At 42.3% G+C, this 19178-nt stretch overlaps 1 protein-coding gene across 6 annotated transcripts in view; it reads left to right on the top strand.

The window, feature by feature from the left end:
- LOC137322778 (CRACD-like protein) overlaps positions 1-19178 on the top strand; it is a 152286-nt gene that overhangs the window by 80832 nt on the left and 52276 nt on the right. For all 6 annotated transcript variants that reach the window (XM_067985830.1, XM_067985829.1, XM_067985828.1 and 3 more), the window contains exon 3: positions 12570-12646. In XM_067985830.1, coding sequence (XP_067841931.1) covers positions 12583-12646 — 64 coding nt within the window. In that variant the 5' untranslated portion in view covers positions 12570-12582. The remainder of the gene's footprint in view (positions 1-12569; positions 12647-19178) is intronic.

Below are 19178 nucleotides of genomic sequence, written 5' to 3'. Positions count from 1 at the left end.
AATTGCCCTCTTAGGGATGGGCAATAAATGCCGGCCTTGCCAGCGACGCCCACATCCCGTGAACGAATAAAAAAAAAAGTGTGTGGCCATAGGGATACCTCAAGGGTAGAAAGGAAATGTACTGTACCAAATTTAAAATTTATGTAACAGTCTTACTAAATGACAACTTAAAGAATAAATTTTCCATTTTCGTGCTCCTGGTGCAGTGCATTGTTGGGAGTGCATGTCTGGAATGTTAGGTGAGGTGGGATAGCGAACGTGTTAAGCAGTCCATCCGATAATCCAATCATTTTAATTTAATGGGCAAATGAGTAGAGAGAGCAAGACTATTAACTCTTAAAATAAGGATAATTTTGACTGTTTCAGATTGAAAAGCCTCACTAGCCCAATTGTTTCAGCCACTATGCCACCCTCAGCAATAAAAAAAAATCTTTCCAGCGTACAAATCTCCTGGGATGATCCCTCGGTTTATCTGTGTCAATCCAACTCATGATCTTACAGGCAAATTTCCAGACAGACAATGGTCCAGTGCAGTTACGGGATTTGCCTGCAATTTTAAAGGTCAGGACCATGAGAAGTGATCTGGGATCCTCCCAGATAGATTGGGAGGATTGGATTACTTGTCTGGTATATATTTTAATGCCAGTGAATAATAGTTATTAAGTATCACCGATAAACAGATGTACTGTACGGATACAGCAGCAGCTTCTTTCTGAGACCAGATAACTCCCTTAGGGCTCAAGGAAGGTAATATGATAAACAGTCAATTAATAACTTTTTGATAATGATTGTACTCTTATGCTAAAAGAGAGCTCTTATGTAAGCTTATACTAACTAAACTGAATCTAAATACATGCTGTTAATGAAATTACTATTGTTTTAACACCTAGTCACTCTCAGCTGACCTATAAACTCAAGAAATTGAATTCCTTTTTTCTTTGTTACTATTTAATGAGCTTACATTTTAACTAGCACACACAGAACTCTGTGTAACTATAATCCAGAACTGTGACAGAATTTTACTGACAGTCATGTTAATCCTTTGAAAGACTGAAGGCCTCTGCAAAAGTAGACCAGATAATTTTTTCAATTATTTTCTAAAATGACCAACCACAGAATAGAACACTGAGTATTACAGACCTTATCAGAACAAAGTTCAGGTTTCTACGCCGACTATTTGAGGCCCTGGGCAAAATGAAATCTCATTTTGAATTTAAATCCCACACTTAAAGGGATGTAGGGAGGCAAAATTTGTCTTTGGCAATAGTGAATCAAAAGCCCGTTTTACATTCCGGCCGATTTTCTTTTCGATTGACTTCAATGGAGAAGAAAATCAGGCAGTGTGTAAGAGGGGCCGCCGGTTCACTATCGGCAGTGTGTAAAAGGGGCCGCCGGTTCACTATCGGCAGTGTGTAAAAGGGGCCGCCGGTTCACTATCGGCAGTGTGTAAAAGGGGCCGCCTGTTCGCTATCGGCAGTGTGTAAAAGGGGCCGCCTGTTCGCTATCGGCAGTGTGTAAAAGGGGCCGCCTGTTCGCTATCGGCAGTGTGTAAAAGGGGCCGCCGGTTCACGTTCGGCAGTGTGTAAAAGGGGCCGCCTGTTCACTATCGGCAGTGTGTAAAAGGGGCCGCCTGTTCGCTATCGGCAGTGTGTAAAAGGGGCCGCCGGTTCACTATCGGCAGTGTGTAAAAGGGGCCGCCGGTTCGCTATCGGCAGTGTGTAAAAGGGGCCGCCGGTTCACATTGGGCAGTGTGTAAAAGGGGCCGCCGGTTCACATTGGGCAGTGTGTAAAAGGGGCCGCCGGTTCACATTGGGCAGTGTGTAAAAGGGGCCGCCGGTTCACATTGGGCAGTGTGTAAAAGGGGCCGCCGGTTCACATTGGGCAGTGTGTAAAAGGGGCCGCCGGTTCACATTGGGCAGTGTGTAAAAGGGGCCGCCGGTTCACATTGGGCAGTGTGTAAAAGGGGCCGCCGGTTCACATTGGGCAGTGTGTAAAAGGGGCCGCCGGTTCACATTGGGCAGTGTGTAAAAGGGGCCGCCGGTTCACATTGGGCAGTGTGTAAAAGGGGCCGCCGGTTCACATTGGGCAGTGTGTAAAAGGGGCCGCCGGTTCACATTGGGCAGTGTGTAAAAGGGGCCGCCGGTTCACATTGGGCAGTGTGTAAAAGGGGCCGCCGGTTCGCTATCGGCAGTGTGTAAAAGGGGCCGCCGGTTCACATTGGGCAGTGTGTAAAAGGGGCCGCCGGTTCACATTGGGCAGTGTGTAAAAGGGGCCGCCGGTTCACATTGGGCAGTGTGTAAAAGGGGCCGCCGGTTCGCTATCACCTGACAAATTTCACCCCCAAATGACTCTCTTCAGCTCTGAGTTATTTACAATTTGAATGGTATTTAAAGATAACTTTATGCTGATTGTCAGTGCTATTCTGAAGCCTTTTGCAGGTGTTTAAAACGCAATTGTCTGGATTTGATATTGATCCTTCAGTGTGGCTTCACCATGAAGTGGTTGGACACAGTTCTGAATCATTGATTTACTCACACGGCGGATTCCTACTCTCACTGGGGGAGGTGCTGCTGGCTCTCTTTGCACAGACTGAGGGAGGCCTGGAGAGTGCATCACTCCAAGGGCGAACACCTGTTCAGTGTTCAGCCAGTATAGTTTTTGAGTGTGTTACTTTGAAAATGTAAAGCCACTTCCTGGATATGTATCACTGTTCCTTCATTGTTGCTGGGTCATTATCCTAGAATTCCTCACATAACTCTATTGTGAGTATACCATCAAATCAAGGACTGCAGCAACTCAAGAAGAAGACCCCCTCCCCCTCCAAACACCACCAGCATCTCGGTAAATAGGGAGAATAAATGCAGCCTAGCCAGTGTTGTCTGCATCGCAAGAACAAATGCAGAGGCATTACTTCCTAAGATTCTCAATGAATTTTCATCGTCAACAAAGAAAGCAGAAGGGTCCAGTTATTCTGCTTTTGTGGATTTGGGGCGCATCTCCCAACGGGGCAGGACTTCTGCCTGCCACAAAGACTGACAATCATCCAGCCCTGGGATGATTTCCATATTGTAGACTGCTCCCCAGACACAGCCAGTCAGTCCTGCCAGATTGGGGGTGGAGTTTTGCTGCAGCAGGAACTCGAGGCCTGCCTCAGCATCGAGGTGATAGAAGCCTCCGACAAAACAGCCAAGTTTGTCCTTCCTCCTCGGGCCTGTGCATTCCATTGCTCTGTGAGCAATTGCACTGCCTTTGCCACCACGATGAATGGAAAGGACCCCCTCCTATGGCCACCATAGGAACATTGGACACCAGGGACTAACGGGCTTTCGTTGTGCTCAGCGTTACAAAGACAAGTTTCAGGAATTATGTCGGATGATATATTTCTCCAATTTGTGCCTTATTAAAACACACCTGAACATGAAGGAGCCGGTGTTCCGTACACCAGCAGACCCAGACAGTGAGAAATAGGGGGGGGGGGAACACACAAAACAAGAGAGTAATGTGCCAGCGTGTGTCCCAAAGAATGTTAGCTGCCCCCTTATCAGTTCAGCCTGGTCCTACCTCTGCCCTGTCCCCATCCTGCCCCATAACCAGTTTGGAACTGGCAAAGGTAGTCACCTTAATCACCCCATCACCTGCTAATGGCTGATCACAAAATGGCAGAGGCTTTAAATGAGTGATCTGCATGCCTTTTGGTCAGGGAATGGGTACTTTGGGGGAAAAAGAGAAAATTACAAAATTACATATCCACCTCCATTTTCCTCAGCTTTCTGTATGAGTCTTTGCACAGAAATTGAACTAATTCCTGAAGATTGTTTTAGTAAAGCAGCGAAAGCTTAGTGATTTGAGTTGTCAGCGTGCAGTTATCCACAGCCTAATTGGAGCCTTAGATAAATACATTATAATATAAACTGTAAACACTAGAGTGCTTCGGGTGTTATTCATTGAAGTTATAGCCTTAGGACCTGCTTGTAGCATTCAGCAATATTTAACAGTAAATGCGTTTGTAATACAGCACTCAGCATCTGGAAACAGTTACATGTGAGAAAAGGTCGTGATATCCAGTAATTTCATACTGTACACTGATACTAAGTGGGCATTCTGCACATTGGATGTGTTCAAGATACTATTGCAAATCAATACTTTTAGAACATATTCATGAATATCAGCTCCAGCAGCAGAGCATAAGTTGCTCTTTGGGGGTCTGATTCCTGTCTGATCTCAGCTGATATTGTATTGATTCAAATTCCATTTGGATCTCAGTATTAAATTTCACTTGCTTTTGTCTGACTGTGGAGGACTTTGTGGTAGTGGAGTCCTCCATCTCAGGGTGGGGAGAGAAGAGAAAAAGATAGCAGAACCAGTCTTGGCTGTGCGGGTATATTTCTCTCCAGTAGCGGGATGAACTTCACTGGGCTGAATGGCTTTTTCTTGTCCTTAACATTTCTTATGTAGGCACCTGATTTCAAAATGGCATTGGCAACTCAAACCAATCCACCGTCTCCAGGGAAGCAGAAAGCAAGTAGTATCAGTGAGAAAGTAATGTAGCAAAGAGAATAATAAATGAATACCTCTGGGGTCCTGCAAGGATCTATCCTTAGCCCCTTCCTATTTCTCATCTACTTGGTGCTCCTCAGCGACATCATCTGAAGACATGACGTCAGATTTGACATGAACGTTGACAACCTGGCTGTGTCTTATCACCACCTCCCTCAACTCCTTCACTGCCTCTATGTTGTCAGACTGCTTGTCCAGCCTCCAGTCCTGGATGAGCCACCGTTACCTTCAATTAAGCATTGGGAAGACCGCAGCCATTGTTTTCGTCACCTGTCACAAGCTTCGTTCCCTCATCACCGATTCCATCTCCTTCATTGGCCACTGTCTGAGGCTGAACCAGACTGTACGTAATCTTGGCCTCCTATTTCACCCTGAGTTGAGCTTCTGACCCCTTATCCTCTCCATCACAAATTGTGCCTACTTCCACCTCCATAACATCACCCGTCTCTGCCACTGCCTCAGCCCATCTGTTGTCAAAACCCTCATCCATATGTTTGTTACCTCCAGACTTGACTCTTCCAATGCTCTCCTGGCCATCCTCCAATCTGCCACCCTCCATAAACTTGAGCTGATCCAAAACTCTGCTGCCGATATCCTAATCTGCACCAAGTCCCGTTCACCCATCACAACAACAACTTGCATTTATATAGCGCCTTCATCCTTGTGTTCAAATCCCTCCATGGCCTCACCTCTCTCTATCTCTTTAACCTTCTCCAGCCCTACAACCCTCCAAGATCTCTGTGTTCCTACAACTCTGGCCTCTTGTGATTCCCCCACTTCCTTCGCCCCACCATTGTCAGCCATGCCTTTAGCTGTCCATGTCCTTAGCTCTGGAATTCCCTCCTTAAGCCTCTCCGTTTCTCGACCTCCCTGTCCTCCTTTAAGACCCTCCTTAAAACTTTGACCAAGAAAGAAAAGATTGGCTTGACTGGCTTAAATTACAGTATACAATTAGCTGAGCTGCTTGATCTCTTGACAATCAGGTTTACTACCTTAGTGTATCACCTGCCACTCTCATGCACAGCTAGGGGATATCAGCAATCAGACATCTTCATGAAGTCTTGTGGGCCAACGCAGCAGTGTTGAGTGGCTTCTCTTAGACACCGGTGTACGCAGGATGCTTATAATGACAGCTCGACCTGAAGTTCTACTGCAAGTAGCATTTAATAGTTTTTCTACACGATTATCTGTCATGAAGTCTTGTTAAATTTAAAAAGAGAAATTTCTGGTCACTTCCGGCACTAAGACTTCCTTTCCTCAATGCTGGAAAACGAATTTAATACTTCAAAATGAAACCTCTAGAGCATTGCTGTAAAGTGGCCGTGTATCTTGTCCTTTCACTGTCTGGAGAGATTTGTCAAAGATGTCCCACTTTTATTCACTGATCCTCGTTTCCTTACTGTAAACCTGTGCACAGTGACTTGTCTTGTGCAAAGTAAATCATTAAAATAAAAATAAGAGAATAATGGAATTACACACCAGATGGATTAGCGCCTGAAGAGGAAAAGGTAGATCAAGATCTATAAGATAATAAGTGATTGACCCCGCATTTTCATTTTTATTTCACTTTTCCAAGATTTGTGACTTTTTATCTTAATTAACATTCCTTAATTGTTTCCCTTTACCAAATGACAAATGGTGTTTGTGTGCAAAATTGCTAGTTGGCTTATCTTAGTCACATTCTCCCATAATAATTGTTTAAATAATGTTTTGGTCATTTACTAATTAACTGCATTTGAGCAAATTACACCAAAATTAGGGTTAATGTCAAAATAACAATTCCACTATAAATGTAGATTGTAAAGTGTAAAACATGTCAGAGAATGACATTTACACGTACAGTTTAATCATTTTACTGGCTAAATGAAAACATTTGATTTGTTTGCATTACTCAACAAGCTGACTACAATCCTGATACTTAATTATTGTGAGAAATTTAGAAAACTCCCTTCACAAATAAGTGGTGCCTCCTTTATCGACATTTCCCCTTCCACCCTTCACGGGTGTAATTAGTTTGGTCACTCCTCTAATGAGCTGTAATGTGAAATAAACAAGCCATGGCTCAGTGGTAGCACTCTCGCCTCTGAGTCACAAGCTTGTGGATTCAAGTCCAACTCTAGAGACTTGAGCACATAATCTAGGCTGACACTTCAATGCAGTACTGAGAACATAAGAACATAAGAAATAGGAGCAGGATTAGGCCAATCAGCCCCTCGAGCCTGCTCCGCCATTCAATAAGATCATGGCTGATCTGATCCTAACCTCAAATCTAAATTCATGTCCAATTTCCTGCCCGCTCCCCGTAACCCCTAATTCCCTTTACTTCTAGGAAACTGTCTATTTCTGTTTTAAATTTATTTAATGATGTAGCTTCCACAGCTTCCTGGGGCAGCAAATTCCACAGACCTACTACCCTCTGAGTGAAGAAGTTTCTCATCTCAGTTTTGAAAGAGCAGCCCCTTATTCTAAGGTTATGCCCCCTAGTTCTAGTTTCACCCATCCTTGGGAACATCCTTACCGCATCCACCCGATCAAGCCCCTTCACAATCTTATGTTTCAATAAGATCGCCTCTCATTCTTCTGAACTCCAATGAGTAGAGTCCCAATCTACTCAACCTCTCCTCATATGTCCGCCCCCTCATCCCTGGGATTAACCGAGTGAACCTTCTTAACTGAGTGAACCTGAGGGAATGCTGCACTGATGGATGAGACGTTAAACTGAGGCCCTGTCTGCGCTCTCAGGTGGACATAAAAGATCACACAACACCATTTTGAAGAGGAGCAAGAGAGGGCTCCCTAGCCAATATTTATCCCTCAGTCAACATCACTAAAAGAGATTGTCTGGTCATTATCTCGTTGCTGTTTGTGGGACCTTGCTGTGTGCAAATTGACAGCTGCATTTCTTATATTACAACAGTGACTAAACTTCAAAAGTACTTCTTTGGCTATAAAGCACTCTGGGATGACCAGAGGTTGTGAAAAGTGCTATATAAATGCAAGTCTTTCTTTATGATTGCAGGGTCTATCTCTTGAGGGGAGAGGAAAGCTGTGAAAACTTTCTCTACGACAGATGGGGGTAAATTTTCCCCCTCACCTGGGCATTAATCTGGCGGAGCAGACCCCCCCGCTTTTTGTAGAGCGCGCCCTACTTTCATCCTGTTAGTGGGGAAATTTGAAAGAAAAATGTAAATATCATGAGTTCGTTAGTTTCATATTTGGAAGGTCTGTTTTGTATTTACTTCAATGTCGTTTAGGAACAGGAGTAGGCCATTCAGCCCCTTGTGCCTGCTCTGCCATTTGATAAGATCATGGATGATCTGTGATCGAACTCCATATACCTGCCTTTGGCCCATATCCCTTAATATCTTTGGTTGTCAAAAAGCTATCTATCTCGGATTTAAATTTAGCAATTGAGCTAGTAATTTAGAGAGAAAAGTCACGAATGCTGGGTCAGATATAAACAGGAAATGCTGGAAATACGCACCAGGTCAATCGGCATCCAAGAGGGACAAGACAAGTTAAGGTTTGAGTTGTGACTGTTGCGAGCTCAGGGTCACATTAGTCTGTCATTCCGTTTCAGATGTTGACAGACCTGCACTTTGAGCAGTTCCATTTTTTTTTCTTTCATTCGTGTCATTTAGTTGTGTTGTTGATTTTATTTTCACTCCAAACTGAAGGCTTAAATTGAGGTCCTGAATGTTTCCTTGAATCCCACTGGGTTGTGCATTATGTGGTGATCCCTACAGTTCAGTTTGGTAAATGCTGGGAACATTTTTTCCACACATAATGACATTTTCTTTCTTTCTCATTATCTATGATTCAAAACAAATGTTTAGACTTAGAAAAAAAGCAAAGCAATAACTATTTATACTTTATCTCCTCACTGCAGCTGGTGACCCTAAGCAGCTTCCTTAGCTGGTCGGGGAGGGGGGGGGGAATGATCCTCCTTTAAGGCTACATTAAAGCTAATCCGTGATAGCATCACAGGAGCTGTGCTTCTGCTGGGATGCAGTATTGCAAAATAAAAGTCTGTCTTTTAACTTGGAAGTTCTCAATCATTTCTAACACATTGAAATAGAAATATGTTTCTAAATCTGTATAAAACAACACAAAAGCAAGTGAAATGGCATCTCTTCAAGCCACTCATCTCAGGCATCTGTGGGTAATGATTGTGTGTCTGATTTGATGGTTGGGTATGGCACTTAACAGGACAAGTTAACGGCTTTGGTCCTGTAGAGTTAAAAGGAGAAAGCAACGTCGGAAATGAAGGAGTCTGAGAGCAAATCAAAATGAAAATCAACAACTGCTGGAAACCTGAAATTAAAAAAAAGAACGTGCTAGAAATTCACAGCAGGTCAGCCATCATCTGTAACAAGAAAAGACAGGCTGTGGTGTTTTGACAGTCTGACGGAGACTTGAGAGTAAATGGGAGCTGTAAAGACAGACTCATTCTAATGTGTTATTACTTTGAAAGGAATTTACCAAATTGGTGATAGTTAAGAGACCAAACATGGAAGGCGTAACATTTTATTATCCCTCTAGAGGATTCCTGTTGGAATATTTACTTGATCTTTTCAGAGACCTTAGGCTATTGAAATGTAGTCCAGATGCCCTGTGTTCTAATGAGATGAGTGAAGCAAATAAGTATCACAGCACAAAATTGTATCCACATAAATATACATTCCTACAAAAGCTACACTCTCTCTGCAGTTGACTACTTACAGTTGATTTGCAAAAGTTTGTCAAAGATGTCCGAACTTTGAAATGCATTGTATTCTTGGCTGGGTGAGTTAAAGTACTAGAGGGCAAGTTTTGATGAGCTTGACTTTTTTATGCTCTTATAAGATTAATTTCAATACTACGACAGATGGGGGTAAATTGTATTCAAACCCAGATCCCAGAGGTTAAAAGGTTCCAATTCTTGTCTGTAAAATAAGCCATGAAGAAAAGTCGAATGCACATAAATTTGCCATTCAGTTCAGACATCATGCGCGTAGCAGTATGTTGTGTTTACACAACATAGCAACAGTGGAACGACAATGCAATTTATGTTAGGCTTTAATGAACTTATAAGGCACATAAATTGTGCCAGAAACCTTTCACCCTTCCACCGCCTCTTCAGTTTACGTTGAATCACTATTTATTAATGGTTTGTTTTGCTTCACCTGGAACCTCAGACATTCCGTTGGCAACCCTAGGACATCAGGCATTTCGTTTGCGAGGTTGACTGTTACCTATGTGAAGTTCTTCAATATTCTTTGCTGCCTTTGAATATGTGAAACAAAAATGTGAAATGCAGAAAGGTTCATTAGATTGGAATAGTGTCTGTTGCTGGGACATTTGAACATATGCAAATGTTTTCCACTATGGTTCAGTGAACATTGTTACCACCACATGAGAAAATGATACGAGAGATTGCTGAAGCACGATATTTCATTTGCATGAATGATCTAAAGAGCGAATGTGTTAAATCAGTAAGTATTTTGATTTTTTTTTTACTATATATTTATATGTCCGTGCTGGAAGCAAATTCAAACACGTACTTTGAAATTAAAAAATAGGATTGTCCTTTAGTTGTTCCATTTCAGCTGTAAATGATTACACATTAAGTCTGATATGCTTCTTGGTGTAATGTTACTTTCTTAAAGGATATGTTTAAAACATCAATTTAAATGTTGCAATCCAGCTTCTTTATGAAACATGACATTTGTGCAGTGCAAGTGAAAGTATTTGGTTTCAAAAACAGCAGTAATGGGTTGGGTTTAATTCTAGAGGTGGGTGAGTCAGTCATTTTCAAGGTCAACTTGAGCCCAATCTGGGTGAGGAGCCGGGCTTAGCTCTGAGGTGAAACCTGAGCCAAACCAAATGGTTTCCTAGCCAAGGCTGTTGGGGATTAGTCTCATTTGTGCCTTCCCTGTTCAAACTAATTAAGGAAACAGTTCTAATCTGCAGGTCTGTTTAATTGGTGTCAATTTATGATTTCTCCTCAAATTGTTACATGTTATGTTTAATATCAAATTTCTACATTTAATCTTTGATTATGATTTATATCACACACCACATATTCAATCTTTCAATCCTTTTTCATTTGCTTTCCTTTTTTAAAAAAAAATCTTTTTTATTATTGCAGTGATGTTATGCTCAGTTTCATTCTCTTTACAATGCTTGGCTGAACTCTCTGATGGCTTGTCTATGAAGTTTTAGTAGCATCTCCGTTGTCTCCAGTCCCTGGTTTATGGCACTAAAGGCAACTGCAGGGGAAAAAATGAAATAAATAGCACCAGGTGCCAGACATCTTAATGCATGGGGCACTCTTACACCTATTTTAGAAGGTTATTTGCACCTGATGAGAATTCAATTTAAAATATCTGCCTCCTAATATTAGTGTTCAGCTGATTTCAATTTCCCCGCCCACTCGTCCAGCCCCAAGCAAATGCGTCATGCACTCATGTAGAGCTCTTTTTTTTGTGCTGGCGATATAACTGGAATCTGCTGGCTAATCATAGTTTTAAGCGGTTACTGTTCTCAAACTGGTACCTGTACTGTAAGTGTTCTCCAACTCTGAACTTTGGAGCACAAAGATGAGTCACAGATAAGGTCAAAGGAAAAAAAAATGTTTTTGTATTTGTGGAGCCCAATTGATTTTTTTAATTATATATATATATATATATATATATAAACAACATTCAAAGAACCAATATTTGGCTGCTTCCTGCATTCAGTCACCTTCGTCACAAGTGAAAAGGTTGGTCAATAAGGATAGCAGTGGGTAGCCAGCTTTAATTTAAATACCATTCTTTAGTTCTGTGTATGGACAGTAGCAGCAAGAAAATTGCAATTTTATGCAAACAAGAGGTGTGCCTTCCTCAAAGTGATGCTTCTGAAGGAAATTGGGCCCAGTGGGATCATTTTCAACTTTGTCGTCTGGGCAGTAACGTGGCAGAACAGATCTACAACAGTTGGGCAATCTGTTCTGCCAGGTTACTGCCTAGGTGGCAATGTTGTCAGTCTTGGCTCGGTGGTAGCACTCTCACCTCTGAGTCAGAAGGTTATGGGTTTAAGCCCCACTTCAGTGACTTGAGCACTTAATGTAGGCTGACACTGCAGTGCAGTACTGAGGAAGTGCTGTCTTTTGGATGAAACATTAGACCGTGGCCCCATCTTCCCTCTCAGCTGGACGTTAAACATTCCATTGCACTATTCAAAGAAGAGTAGGGGAATACTCCCTGGTGTCCTGGCCAATATTTCTCCCTCAACCAACATCATTAAAACAGATTATCTGGTCGTTATCACATCGCTGTTTGTGAGACCTTGTTGGACGCAAATTGGCTGCCGCATTTTCTGCACTACAACAGTAACTATACTTCAAAAGTACTTCATTAGCTGTGAAATGCTTTAGGACGTCCTGAGGACATGAAAGGCGCTTTATAAATGCAAGATCATTCTTTTTTTCTTACCCTGTACTGTGAAGGCAACATAATATTACATAATGTAATATACGTGGTAAATGTTGAAAGATGGTACATTGTTGTAAGAAGTGAGCTGCAGTGAATGGCTGGGCTTATGGATCACCAAGGAAACTTATTCTAGAGAGTGGTAGTGTATGAGGGTGAGGTCATTGTCTCTCAAAGCACGTTTCCTAGTTTGGGTTGTGTTGGAACATTGTGGGGGAAGAGTTGCTGTGGTCACTGTGGAGCAATTTACTTCTCATTATCGGTATTTCTAGTGAAACTGCAAATGCTTTCTTTTTCATTGAATAGCTAGTCTCACATGAAGAATGGTCACTTGGATGAGGTACCAGAGGGCCTCCAGTCACCTTGGAAACACATCTCGGCATGAATCATCACCTTTTAGAAAAGAAAAAAAAATGCGGGGAAGGAAGATAACACCTTTTTAAATACTAGAATGTGCTAAAAAGATACTACAGTAATTATGTTTGTATAATGTTTCCAACAATCATGAAATAATATGGTTCAGAAAGAGTAACAATCCTCTGTTTGTTTATTTTCCAGTGAGAATATCATCATGGCTACTGGTTTGACAGACGCCAAGATGCATGAAGCTGAAGGCCCCAGTGAAGATGGCTCAGGTAAATTGATTATAACTAATGCACCTACAGCGAATATTTAGGTTTATCTTTTTATTTTTCATCAAAAGAGATTTGAAGGCCTTAGAGAGAGTGCAAAAGAGATTTACTGGAATGATTCCAGGGATGAGGTACTTTAGTGATGTGGATAGACAGGAGAAACTGGGGTTGTTCTCCTTGGAATAGAAATGGTTGAGAGGAGATTTGATAGAGGTATTCAAAATCATGAAGGGTCTAGACAAAGTAGATGGAGAGAAACTGTTCCCATTGGCGGAAGAGTCAAGAACCGGAGGACATAGATTTAAAGTGATTGGCAAAAGAACCAAAGGTGACGAGAGGAAAAACTTTTTTACACAGCGAGTGGTTCGGATCTGGAATGCACTGCCCGAGGGAGTGGTGGAGACAGATTCAACCATGGCCTTTAAAAGGGAACTAGATAGGTACTTGAAAGGAAAACATTTGCAGGGCTATGGGGATGGGGCGGGGGTGTGGGACTAACTGGATTGCTCTTGCATAGAGCCAGCACAGACTCGATGGGCTGAATAGACACATTCTAGTATTTACATAGATGTAACCTTTCTATGATTCTAAGTGGTGAGGCGGTTGAAGTATTTTTGATGAGAGCTGAGAACTAAAAAAAAAATATTAGGTCAGGGTTAACTGCTGTAATAGTGGACAGAGGAATGCGATACAAATGCATTTGCATACTAATACTGACAGTAATGATTTCCAGCCTTTTGTGCGTTCATTGTAGCTCTGCATACTGTCCTAAGATTATAGATACTAATTTGCACCAATGGAGTTATACCTGCTTGCAGAGTGTGCACTTTGAATGTAATGTGTCTGTAAGTACACAGTGGCGCTTTGAATTTCAGAGGGAGACAATCAATGCTCCCAGTGTATGCAGCCTATTTCATTCAGTTGTGTGAGGAGGTATCAGCCCAAATGACTTAAACTGAGGAACAGGATGGCCTGACTGAGACTTGCAGTACAATATCGAAACTGTGTCTGATGGCCTGTGCTGGCAATCAGATTGCGTTCAAATAGGACTTCTGAATGGGAGGAGCGTCTGAACTGTCCCTTTTGAACTCAAGACCTCAAGAGCATCTTTGTAGGTTCAGTCCACTCAGAGATTATTGAACAAAATATACTTTAAGGTAATTGAGTGAAAAATCTTAGCCATTGTGGTGGAATTGGGACCTGGAACCAGCGCAGACAGATGCCATGTGGCCATTCATGTCAGTGCCGCTTTTTGCAAGAGCAATTCAAAACTAATACCACTGTCCTGCTATGCCCCCCTCGCCCTCTTTCTTCTGTTTCAGATGTTCATCTACTTTTTCCCTTAAAAGATGCACTGGTCTCTGCCTCAATTATTCCCTGTGGCAAATCATTCCATGCTCTAACAAATCTCTAATTTCTTACCTCACTCAATTTTAAATTGCTGGCCCCTCGTCACTGATTCGTCAAGTAGAGGAAATAGACTGTCCCTATTCTCTCTATTAAAATAGCTCAGTTAAATCTTCGCTGCTCCAGTCGAAACAGTCCCAGTATCTCAAGTTTTTCCTCATAACTCGAATTTCTCATCCATGATGTTCATAGAATCATAGAACGTTATGGCACAGAAGGAGGCCATTCAGCCTATCATGTCCCTGCCAGCCAATAAAGAGCTATCCAGCTTAATTCCACTTTCTAGCACTTGGTCCATAGCCCTGGAGGTTGCAGCACGTCAAGTGCACATCCATGTACTTTTAAATGAGTTGAGGGTTTCTGCCTCTACCAACCTTTCAGACAGTGAGCTCCAGACCCCCACCACCCTCTGGGTGAAATAAATTCTCCTCAGCTCCCCTCTAATCCTTCTACCAGTTACTTTAAATCTATGCCCCCTGGTTACTGACTCCTCTGCTAAGGGAAATAGGTCCTCCCTATCCACTCTACCTAGTCCCGTCATAATTTTATATACCTCAATTAAATCTCCTCTCAGCCTCCTTTGTTCCAAAGAAAACAACCCCAGCCTATCCAATCTTTTCTCATGGCTAAAATTCTCCAGCCCTATTATTAAAGGGGCTGTATTATTAAGTCTTCAAACTGAAAATTTAAATTTGAATCGCTGGAAAGTATAAAATTAACCACAATTTTACCTTTTTTATGTTTCCTACAATTTATATACTTTACTGTGCTTTACAGTTTTATTGTGTTGCTGAAAATTCGGTTAATGACTGATATTCTATTTGTTTATTTTAAGGACCCAATTATCTAAATTCTTAGGCCGCATATATCTGAAATGAAAATCACCTTCAAACCTGGTTCAATATTTCGAGAAATATTTCTGTATTCCAGAAAGGCCTGTCGGAAATGTAAGCCTTGAAATTATGTCCTAGGATAGTAAACTGATAAAACAACAGACAGAAAAAGTAGAAGAATGTAAAAAAATTAATCATGGTTTCAATTTTTGTTTTAATGAAAGGCACTGATAGTAAAACTCATTGAGAGTGGGATGGTTTTACAGTTTGCCCGCTGGCGAGGTGCCTTGTCTGCCAGCAACGCAAAACAGAAATTTGGGTCTGCGTTGCCCACGGTTTTCCAAATATTCACCTCTCCTTCTCCCTGTTATTTTAAATAGTATTTCTTATACTTCTTCATAATCTTTGTTGTGCTTTCACTTCATGGGGGGGGGAGGAGGAGAGGTTGGTTATATGATTAGGCCCAGTTAGTGTTTAAGAAGATTAGATGTAGAATCGCTCTGGTAATTATGTAAAGCAACACCAGATTTTGTCCGGACGGTATCTCTAGTGAAATCGGTATACAAATCATAAACATGCTTTTTATTAAAACAGCTGCGGTTTCTCTCGAATTATCGATCTGAGGAAATCGCCATGGATGTGTTTACAGTGTCTCCATGGGATGAGAGCAGTTTTCCCTCAGTGAATCTGATGGAGTTCATAGATTTGACCTGTAGTCGAATAGTGATTTGTAGATATCTTTTATGTTGGGACCACTTGAGCTGGGTTAGATGTTGAAATAAAGAATGAGCTTGCATAATATAGCCCCTTTCACGACCTCAGAAAACCTCAAAGCGCTTTGCAGCCAATAAAGTATTTTTGAAGTGTAGTCACTATTGTAATGTAGAGAAACATGGCAGCGAATTTGCGCACGGCATGGTCAGTCTCACAAACAGCAATGAGTTAAATGACCAGTTGATGTTGGTTGAGGGATATACATTGGCCAGGACATTTGGAGAAGTCCCATGATGTTGGACTAGTTTTTACTAGTGGCCCACCACTACTGAACATCTTTGTACCAAAATCTGAATGGGAGGCTGTCAGAGAGATAGGAATCCTTTTGCTGTGTACAGTGATATTGTAAACATGTTGTGAAAGAACATAACCAGCAACAGATTTACAGCAGCAACCAGAGGAATTCTTACCGTCATATTTTTATTTCTCAATTAGCAGTGCTACAGGATTTCCATGAAGCAATGTCGCACCATTGAAAGGATGGCACCACAACAGGGAAATCCCCATTAATGTAGCACAGGATGTCCCATTAAATATTTTTGTGCTTTGGGGGTGGTGCACTGGCCTCAGCTATGTGCCAATCATGCCTCCACCTCTGGGATGGCATAGCAGTCATGCTATGCTTGTACATCTAGTACTTAATTAAATTATAATGTAATTACAGATTCCTGATCCAGACTACACAGGGATTCTAAATCACCTTGGTGCTTTGAGCTGTTTGATTTTTTTGCAGCCCTGTGCCATATGAGGCTATTTTTCCCAGGTGCACTTGTGTAATTCACATGTATGCAACAACACAATTGTGGTATAAATGTATTAAAATGATAAATGTAAGGAATCTTACAACACCAGGTTATAGTCCAACAATTTTATTTTAAAATAAAATTGTTGGACTATAACCTGGTGTTGTAAGATTCCTTACATTTGTCCACCCCAGTCCATCACCGGCATCTCCACATCTTAAAATGATAAGATTGATATTTATTTGCTTACATTAACTTCTACCTCATGCAACCAAATGTTGTACCTTTTTTAGTTTTATTGTTTTTAAACCCCATTGGCTCCAAAATGCCTGGAGAGGCCCAACTAGTGCACAGGTACAAAAAGTAATCTAAAAGGCTAATGAAGTGTTGGCCTTTACCTCAAGGGGGGCTGGAATACAAAGGGAAGGAAGTGATGCTTCAGTTATACCGAGCCTTGGTCAGGCCCCATCTGGGGTACTGTTTTCAGTTTCGGGCACCGAACCTCAAGAAAGATATTTTGGCCTTGGAAGGGGTACAGTGCAGGGTCACTAGAATGATACCAGGGCTTAAAGGATTAAATTTTGAGGACAGGTTACATAAACCTGGCTTGTATTGCCTTGAGTTTTGAAAATTATGGGGTGATCTGATCGAGGTATTTAAAATGATTAAAGGATTTGATCGGGTAGATACAGAGAAACTATTTCCTGTGGTGGGGGAATCCAGAACAAGAGGGTATGTAGGAGTGAAATTGGGAAGCACTTTTTCACACACAGGGTTGTGGAAATCTGGAACTCGTTCCCCAAAAGGCTGTGGATGCTGGGACAATTAAAAATTTTCAAGACTGAGATTGCTAGATGTTTGTTAGGTAAGGGTATCAAGGGATTTGAAACAATGGTGGGTAAATTGAGTTGAGGGTACAGATCAGCCATGATCTAATTTAATGATGGAACAGGCTTGAGGGGCTGAATGACCTATTCCTGCTCCTATGTTTCTATGATTTCCACCCAGAAGTGCCAGAAATTTGGCTAGACCTTTATTTCTCGATATTTACTTGGGGACGTGAAGAGTGTGGGTGGGGGTGTGGGGATTTCTGAACAGGAAACCTGGAAATTCGGGTTTCCTGGGTGTTCTGACGATTTTGACGTTAGGACATCTTTAAAATGTTTTCAGTTAGTTTCCTGCCCATCAGGCAGCGAGATTAATAGGCTGGCTGCTTGTTTGGACGGGAAAGCAGCCGGGGAGCAGATGCCAGGTGAGTGGGACATCGGGGTAGAGGGGTTGGGGCTAGTCATCGGTGGGGAGGGGGGTTGGAGATCTTGGGGGGATTGGGGGGGTCGGAGATTGTGGCAGGGGAGGTAGTGGCCAGCCAATCGTGTGTGTGAGATTGTGGCAGGTAAGCTTGTTGGGCCTGGGGGAAACACTCGTGCTCCTCCTGGCCCACAACCAGTGCAGTATGGGCACTTACCTGTTGATCTGGGCCTTCTTGCCTCCTCTCTCGTGACGTGAATCAGAAGGCCCAAGAATTCCAGCCCCCAGGAGTTAAAAAATAAAAAAACCTATTAAAATGGAGGCATGCAGCCGCCTTAAAAAATTTTACTGACCGACCTGCCTCCTGGGAGCGGATTGGTGGCTAGCCCCTCAACCCACCTCTGTTAAAACTGGAAGTGGGTGGGTTGGGGTCAGGTTTACATTTTTACAATTTTTACCTTCCCACCTGTCCCCAACCTACCCGTCCTTGGGGGTTAAAATTACCCCATTAATTTCTGTTGGGGTTGGTGGTTCATGGCAGATCCTCCACCCACCCCCTCCCACAACAAGGGCTTCTGGCTGAGGAAGCTCTCTGGCTTCCCAACCATTGTACCCTTGGTAGGTCAGAGCAGAACTCACACCAGTTGAATGCATCTAAAGGATGTCACCTCCAACAATGCAGCACTCCCTCAGGACTGCACTGAAGTATCAGCCTAAATTATCTGGATCGGGGTTTGAATCGACAAGCCTCTGACTCAGCACAGAAAGTGCTACCACTGAGCTAAGTCTCAGACCTAATGAAAGAAAGTCGAATTTCTCACCCCTGAACAGGGAGTCGCCATTGTCGGGTGGTCTTGTCTGCAGGCTGTTAGTTCCTGTGATGTCACTGATGGTGAGCAGTCCCAGATGTTCAGGAGCAACTCCATTAATTGCAATGGAACTTCAGGCTGGCCTAATTTCCATTTCCTAATGGCCAGTTTCATTGATTTGTGCAAATATTTTGTATGCCCTGCCAGATGGGTCGTCATCCATGTACAATGCCATCAATCAGACCAGGCACATAAAGGACCTCCAGAAGTACGTATGTTTCTGCCTTTCCCTGAGGTGAAAATATTAGCCAGACAGTAATACAAATTCCCTTCAGCTTGCAGAATATAGCTAGCAATAACTGATCATAACCCTGTGTGCACTGAAACCGGTAATAAAGAATTCAAATCAATAATCTAATGCAGGCAAAAATACATTTTTTCACAGATACATTTTAGATCCTCCTAATTAATGCCCTGACACATTCCTTTGGTTTGAAGGTGCAGCCTGTTTGGATGTATTTCACTTTTTTAAAAAAAATAGACAGCCTGAATTGTTTAAATGGATTTGTTCTTAATTCTTAATTCTCTCTACTGATCTTGACAGCTGTGGAACCAAAGGATAAATTACTCCTTTCTCAAAAGTTATTGAGGTTGCTGTTCTACTGCAGGTACCTGCTGAGAGTGCAGTGAGTCTGACGGACTCAAGTTATACTGCTGGTTC

This window comes from Heptranchias perlo, chromosome 6 (genome assembly GCF_035084215.1).
Source record: "Heptranchias perlo isolate sHepPer1 chromosome 6, sHepPer1.hap1, whole genome shotgun sequence".
In the NCBI taxonomy this organism is placed as follows: domain Eukaryota; kingdom Metazoa; phylum Chordata; class Chondrichthyes; order Hexanchiformes; family Hexanchidae; genus Heptranchias; species Heptranchias perlo.
Note: the sequence above shows the minus strand (reverse complement) of the source record. Positions and strands in the feature narration are given on the sequence as shown.